At 35.6% G+C, this 8,064-nt stretch overlaps 1 protein-coding gene and 1 long non-coding RNA gene across 2 annotated transcripts; both read right to left on the reverse strand.

Moving 5' to 3' along the window:
* Positions 1-2,434: 2,434 nt before the first annotated feature.
* On the reverse strand, positions 2,435-3,139 carry LOC149181306 (uncharacterized). The gene is made up of 2 exons (XR_016257533.1): positions 2,932-3,139; positions 2,435-2,836 (listed from the first exon to the last, which is right to left on the reverse strand). It is a non-coding gene; the product is annotated as an uncharacterized LOC149181306 (long non-coding RNA).
* A 1,070-nt stretch (positions 3,140-4,209) lies between these two features.
* LOC149181307 (putative boron transporter 2) lies at positions 4,210-7,691 on the reverse strand. Its single transcript, XM_089418299.1, has 4 exons — positions 7,462-7,691; positions 4,713-4,808; positions 4,478-4,615; positions 4,210-4,382 (listed from the first exon to the last, which is right to left on the reverse strand). The coding sequence occupies exons 2-4, from the start codon at positions 4,746-4,748 to the stop codon at positions 4,257-4,259; spliced, it is 300 nt and encodes a 99-aa protein (XP_089274425.1). The 5' UTR covers positions 4,749-4,808; positions 7,462-7,691; the 3' UTR covers positions 4,210-4,256.
* Positions 7,692-8,064: the final 373 nt, after the last annotated feature.

Consider the following 8,064-nt stretch of genomic DNA (forward strand, 5'->3'; position numbering starts at 1 on the left):
TAATGTTTTGCAGATTGGGTTACAGTCTTGCAACTTGTTTTGGATTTGTCACCAACCTGATGTTTTGCTTCTAATTTATTTTCATCTGGTGATAAAAAAAGTGTCAATCTTTTCTCAGGATAAAATAGTATTCTTTACAGATATATTAACTTGGCTGAAAAGTCCAGGACAATATGAACAGGACAACTTCCAGGTTTTTTTGAAGATTTCTCCTATCAATTTACTGCCGGAGGGTTTTCTGTGATTTCTTGCACTTCTGAAATTTAATCAAATTTCTACTTGAAATAAAAGTTCAGAAGAGACTATATCACTAATGATAAACACACATAATTGAGAAGCCGATATGAAGCATTGTTTTTTTGGGTGTGTTACAACTTTGGTGACCATGCAGCTCAGTCATTGCATGTTCAGTTTGTAACTCCACCTTGAAAGAGTGAAATGTGTGGTGTAGGATAAGAAGCTCTCTGTTAAGGCGCAATTGTTTTTCCCCAAAATTCTAATATCTAGATTCTATCCTGTTCATGTCTGTGTCAGGTGATGTTTCTTTTCATGTGCATGTGTTTAGTCAGATATAAAATACTCAAGTTCTCACCAGCCTGGGCTACAGTGGCCATTCTGATGATCTATTTCATACTCATTGCATTTTTCTAATAAAATGACATTATATTCATTTAAATTATGTGATTGAAATAGGGATACAAGAGCTTATTTGTATTTGAAGGTCTATAAGGCAGAGTATAAGCTCACACCAATCCTTGTTATTCTCTGCAAGAGAAAATCAGTTTCTATTTCACTCCTCAATAACACTGACTAAATCTCAGTTTGAAAATCAGTTAAATTAAGAAGACTAAATCCCAGTTTGAAAATCAGTTAAATTTAGATGAAATTACTCATTCAAAATCATTTGGATGAGGAAATTGTCAAATAATTGTAAGTTGTCGTCTTAGAGAACATGAAGGGAGCACATTCGTCATATTCTACCAACTGCAACATACCTACCTTTAATGCACTCTCTGTAAGGACCATAACGGGAGCAAATGTGGACCCATGTACAAATTTTTACTGCCTCAGGGTTTGTTTCGTCCTGTGACTACTAGGTTCGTTAGTCCTTCACATAACTCTAAAACAAAATGAATCCAAGAGTGGAATATAGATTCTTTACACGCAATTTATTTTCTAGAAAGTCTATACAGAGAAATGAAAGTTGCAAGTATAAGAATTATGCTTCAAAAATGAATTTTCTTGTGTAGTGAGCTATACCAAGGGTATGCTTTTGCAAAGTTTTATAACAGAAAAATTTGTCAAGAGGAATTTATTAAGGAAATCTCTTGTTAGAAATGAAATCCAGTTGAGTTGAGATAAAGTCCATAGTTACAAAGAAGTATTGTTGTGGAAAGAAATTCCACTATGACATTCCTGTACATTTTAATACAATATAAAAGGAAATTGATGTGATTTCCAAGCTACTTGAATCCATTGAACACAGAGAGAATCAGTTGAGAACTGATGAATGAACATGGAAATCGATGTAATTCCTAAGCTACTTGAATCCATTTTGAACACAGAGAGAATCAATTGAGAACTGATGAATGAACATGAGCTGAAGCAAAAGGACACTATCATTAAGCTAGTCGACCCTGAAATTGAAGAAAATGATCATGTCAAACAAATCTACTAGCAGTGTACTAATAACGGTAAAATCGACTTGCAAGAAGAAAGTAACTTAAATACCACATTTGTTGGAAAATGAAATCAATAAAAAAATGTTCTAACCAGAGATGAAGTTGATTCAAATGAAAGAAGTTCAAATTAGGGTGAGGTGAACCCAATAAATGAGATGTCGATAATCCCAGGAAAAATCAATCAGCAACAATGAAGGAAATCAATTGAAAATAATTAGTTAATTCCATTGTTAAGATTTCAACTTGGATATCATTTGTTGCCCAGGTACATTCTCTTGGAGAAATCGACCTGCATGTTAGGATGTAAATAAGTTCCAATTAAACAGAACATTTTTATTTGAGGGGAATTGAGGTCCAAAAGAGCAGAGTTCTTGGCAGAGGAACAATATAACTGCAAACACCCATTCAATATCTATGACTGTAGATTGAAGTTCTGCAACCTTGGAAGCACTATTGAGTACTTAACCAGAGCTGTAGAATCATTGGTACTTTATTAGATTTGATATGCAATACAATGCTTGATTCGCCTTGATTCCCATTTATTCTGTTTAATTTCTGCATACTGATTCCTACTGATACCGTTCGAACTGCTTGAAACAATAACATTTTCAAAAGGTCTCTTTCATTCTCACTTCAATTAGAACAGTACCCCTTTCTCTACTACATTCATGCACATATGCTTACATTTCCAATTCTGCAGATTGGTTTTCATGAAATTAACCAATACTTGTTTTGCATCTAACGAATTCACATAACTAAACAAAGCACTGAAAATATCACCAAAACTGAGTGGCCTCTCTAGTATTACAAGAAGATTTATTCAAAAGAAACAAGAAGTTATTTTAAACTACCCTAGACATCTCATTGTCAGTACAGCATGCAGGACTTTTTCTGCCTGCCAGTTTTTGACTTCCGTGAAGTCTTACATTGAAGATCTAATCAAAAGATCGCTGCAAAACTTTAAAGGGGTGTAAAACCCCCAGCATTCAAATGCTTTGATGGCCAGAGCATGAGCCCAACTCAAAGTTTAATCTGAGATGTAATCTCTACAAATATAGAATGCAAACAAATGCACTAAAAACCAAAGAAACCTAGTTCACTGGCCCTTTCCTTCTCAAATGTCTCAAAGTACTCTCTTTCAATTCCTTAAGTGCCTGCATAAATGGTTGGGACATGACAAGACAAATAAATAAAGGGAGAGGAAAATTAGATAAAATGAAACACCCAAACTCAAAAATAAGACCATTACCAAGGCAGGTGGAGGATGATAAACCATTGGGGTCTGCATTTGCTCACAGGGATGGCTTCAAGTAGGGATTTCACCAGCACTAACTTATCCCCCTTGATGATAACCATCTATTACACCATATTGACATCTCCTTTTCAACCTTAGAAACCATCCACACCCATTATATTTTTTTGCAGTCACTGAATTTAAATAAAGACATAGCGCTGCGATTACAATTGAGCTAAGGACAATTCCACTCAAATGTATCTTCTACTCTAGAAACATTAATTATATCTTTTGTTATATTTGAATCAACAATGATTGTCCAACCTATTCATAGTTTCAGTTCCTCTGTTACACTTCTAGTGAACATCAATTTAACTATTTTAGAAATATTGAAGCGCTGTGTGAACAGTATTTGATTGCATTAATGGCTTCCAATGAGCGTAGAAATTCATTTGGGCTTACATGGGCCTAAGCAGTGGGATTATTCATACAACGACCAGGACACAGCACAGAAAAACAAGTCTGTGGTCTTGACCAGTTTAGCAGATTATAACAACTAACAAGAAGATGAAATGTGAGGCGTCTGCTGGGGCCAAATGGTGAAGGAAGGGACTTCGGCTGGTATCCGTTGGGCCAAACATCAATACCACAAAAATGCCCAGAACTGAAATGGTAGTCAGTGTCCAAAATTAGCAGAAGAAATGAGTGTGGGAAGGGCATATATGTGATCTATTTTGCTTCTGTTGTATTCTAGAGCAGACTTATATTGTATTAATTTTTGGGCTAAAGTTTTGAGTATATTAAATGACTGAACCATGTAGAACCATTGACTTGACTTTACATATATGGTTGTAAGGCCTCCTGGTTTTAGTCATCCATTAAAACAGGGGATATTTGTGCACTAAATGTTCACTCCATGCTTTATTTTTCTGCTGAAAAAATATTTGAATCAACAATAACCTCACAATCATGTTCAAAAGGCCTCTCATTGTCATGCTTATTTGAACTAAGCACTAATCCAGCATTGTAGGCTTCCTATCATTTCCTTGATTTTAGTCTCTACTTCAAAGCAAGATCATTCTAAAGCTACATTTATAAAAAATGATCTATTATTATTTTTTTGAGTAAAGGTTCGCCTTTTCATTATGCCATCAATCATTCACAACTGATTTGACCTTGAATTATTGATTTTCCCGATGGGAAAACATACCAATAACACAAGTTTATGAAGGCAAAGTAACCCCAAAGCACAGAAGTTGGGATCTTTCTAATGATGGGCATTACTACAAGGCAGCCAACCGCCATCAGAGATTGCAACAAATTACTCAATTGTTGTTCTTTCACCTCAACAGGAAGCAGGTCATCCACGTCCTTGTCAACATTAAAAATTGATTCATCAACTGGGCATCCATATTCCCAGTACTTGCGGCCAACTGAATTGTGGTCTCTTTCAATTCCTTAAGTGCCTGCATAAATGGTTGGGACATAACAAGACAAATAAATAAAGGGAGAGGAAAATTAGATAAAATGAAACACCCAAACTCAAAAATACGACCATTACCAAGGCAGGTGGAGGCTGATAAACCATTGGGGTCTGCATTTGCTCATAGGCTTCTTGCATGTTTCTGTATAATTGCCCTAAGGTTGAATTTTTCTGCATACTTTTCCAGATTGTTGTCACTAACTTGCTAAGCACCAACTGTAAAAAAAGTACTTGTAAGTTACTCGTCTATAAAATGTCTGAATTGTGTCTTTTCCCTGAGAAGCTACAATTGATAATTCCAATATATTAGTACCTGATGTTTGAGGGTAGCTAAGCCTTTCATGTGCATTGGAGATTCAGGAATAACACCATTTGAAGGAGGTATGCCAACAATACCACATAAAATAGTCTGTCACAATAAAAGGAAAATTTATGAATCCACTAGAGATTTTTTATGGAGGTGAAAACAAAGAATGAAGAGTTAGATCAAGATGTCTTCAGGAGAGCAAAAGCTCTTCCAGAATAGGGTAGCCAGTGATAGTTGAACCTAAACATGAACCCTGACAAAAATTACAACATAGTTCTAAATAATATATATTTACTGTGGTAATGGGCCTTGACACAATCTTTGCAATAATGGCCCTGCTTGATACAACATCATTTTTCAAGGGTTTTTTGTGAACTTTCCTTTAAACTTTTCTATGCAGACTTCTTCCCTTTCTTCTTAGTGATTTCAGTGTAAGTGCTCGGTATACACTCTTTTAAGTGAATCTGTTCCAGCAATGTTCTTTCTGCAGTAACATTCCACCAAGAAAGTTAGCCACTTTATCAGTGGCATTCACACTGGTCACAAATGGCTGAAACATTTTTTTCAACCATTGGAACAGTGGCACTACGAACTTTAGGATCAATTCTATCATCAACTGCTCCAAATTGATCTTGCACATCCTGAATACGTATCGTATAAACAGTGATATACACAACCAATCATTTAAAATGCATACAGTCATTTCCTAGAATAGAGAATCGTTGTTCTGTTAGAGAATCCTAGTCCAAATCTTACAAGAACTAATCAAACTTCTAATTTGAGGACCAATATGATCTGCAATAGTAAAACTTATAATGTACTGCACATCTTCATTGTGCGCCAAAAGCTTTACTAATTCTTTAGCAACAGTGCAATTTGTCTTCTTACCCTCCACAAGTCTTAACAATCAATTCTTCAATTATATGTTTAGCACCCTTCACTTGAAGATAGGATAATTCTTCCCATCAAGCTTAACGTTGGGTAGAGGGATGCTTTAAGATGAAGCTATCCTCCTCCCTTGCTCAACAATTCTCTACAGATCTCAGAACAGAACCAAAGGTAATCTCAGGAACAACGTACTATACTACTATGACAAAGAACCACAATTCTGAAAGAAACATCAGTTTGGTTAGGATCTTCAAACAGCTACCAAGGAATCAAGCAAATGCTGCTCTGCAATTCCAAGACTTCAAGTATCCAGATGCATTGCATTGCTCTATGGCACATCAATGCAATTAATTAAGCATAGAAATAACATCTCTATGTAGCGGCACTTAAAATATTACAAAAGGTGATCATTCACTGAGGTACATTCCAAAAAATATATAATTATTGTTGCCACATCATCCAGATTTAGAATAATAATCTATTGGAATGGACACATTGATAAAAATTCCATTGTTGAGTTTGGGTTTGAGTTATTTCTTCCTCTAACTGCTCTCCAAAGCTAACTATTCAAACCAAGTCACCCTTCAATGACATACAACTCACAAGGTTTTCAAAGGCAGAAAAATCAAAAGCGCATAACAGTTAATATGTCCTTTACTGCTCCATTTTCAGGTGAAAGATTCTCAGTAATATAAACAGATCTTCCAATAGTCAACATGTAACAACAACCAAGAAAATATAGGAATCCACCAATAAACTATAATGCAAGGTCTTTTTTCTCTTTTCGAAAGGTTTCCATGAAAAACTTGTTCAAATTCATTTGTAGAGTAAGCACATAAAACGTTAATGTAATTAACCTTGAGCATGGAACATAATTCTTCTTAATCTCCATGATATTCAAGAATCAAACTCCAATGGCAGCATTGGCTTCAACACGTCTTCCTTTTATCCCTTCAAAGCTGCCATGGGTCATGATGGCTTGATCAATGATCGCATGCTCTTAAGACCATACACACCCTAATACCAATTGAAAGAAATAAATAATGATCTAGAAACGAGAAGAAGAAAGAAAGTGGTGTAAAAGGCCCAAAATCAAATCGAGCAAGTGCCCTTGATTATATAGGATATTAATCATAACCACCTTATAATAGTCAACCCTAACATGTGACCAAGTTCATAATACATAGGATAAAAACTGTATTACAAGATACACATGAAGATGTTCAAGGACTTAAGATTAGGAGTCATGACTAAGCCAAAAGGTTGACATTTATAGGCTTCCATCCTCCCAAACTAAGGCTTGGTCCCTTTTAGGGTTTAGAGAGGGTAAGTTATAGTTTATTTGATTCACCTCCCAATTTGCGGAATCTCCCTAAGGTTTTCCTAGACACTTTAGGACCTCTTTGACCCTAGCACTCTCTCTAAATGATAAACTTGAATTTTATTAGGACAATAAGTAATATAACTTTAGATCGTTGAAAGTTGCAGTTTGAGTAATGAAGGCATTTCATCCATTGATGAATGAAGCACTAACGAAGGTGCAGAACAGTTTATAGGCCCAAAACCTGACAGGATCAATCCCAGCTTTCAAGCAGCAATACTGCCTGTAATTTCAACAATTATATTTTCTAATAGTGCGGCAATACAATAAAGTATTTCCTGGTTTGCTGTGCATTACAAGTACCATGTAGGTACAACAGTCGTGAAATCAGATACATTATGGAAAAACGACCAAAGGCAATCTCTCAGATTTCTCTAACACTGTAGTGTTGATGAAATTCCACTGCTTCAAAGTGCTTACAAGTATTGTCAAACGGCAGTACATTCTAAATTTACTCATATTACACTTGAGAACTAGAACACATACCGCTTGAGAAGAGAGCTGCTGCCGCTTCAAGTACCTCAAGCTCAAACTAGTCTGTTGTTCTTTCTTGCATCAAAAGAACTGAGTACAATAAGAAACAAGTTCCATGAGTATAAAATCAACAAATACAAATGAATATTACATTTTTTATCATCACCCAACGAACAAGAACCAAACAAAACTCAAGTCTAAGGGAAGGTTTATCAACTTGATGTCGAAAGAAGTACCATGAACAGGTATACCCCATCTTCCGGAAAGCAATTGCAATCCCTGAGAAAAGAAATCATCTTATTGTCTACCACAGTACAGACTATCGACATCTAAGACAAAAATTCATTCCCAAGTAGTCCAAAGCACCTCATAGCAGTTTCTCTATTACAAATCAGACAATATTAATACAACAGATTTCTTGCCTCGAAAACTTTTCAAAAGGTCTATACAAAACTTGAACTACAGTCTATACAGACACTGTGTTCAATCCAGATTTTGATTACAAACACCATTGAGGCCATACGGTATCTCCAATTTTTCACATCATTGAGGTCATCAGTATCTCCAGTTTCAAACAACATTCAGGCCACATTTGATATAAATAGTGCTAACTGA

Source organism: Pinus tabuliformis, chromosome 3_2 (genome assembly GCF_031772625.1).
Source record: "Pinus tabuliformis cultivar Carrire ecotype Pingquan chromosome 3_2, CPIR1, whole genome shotgun sequence".
NCBI classification, from domain to species: Eukaryota; Viridiplantae; Streptophyta; class Pinopsida; order Pinales; family Pinaceae; genus Pinus; species Pinus tabuliformis.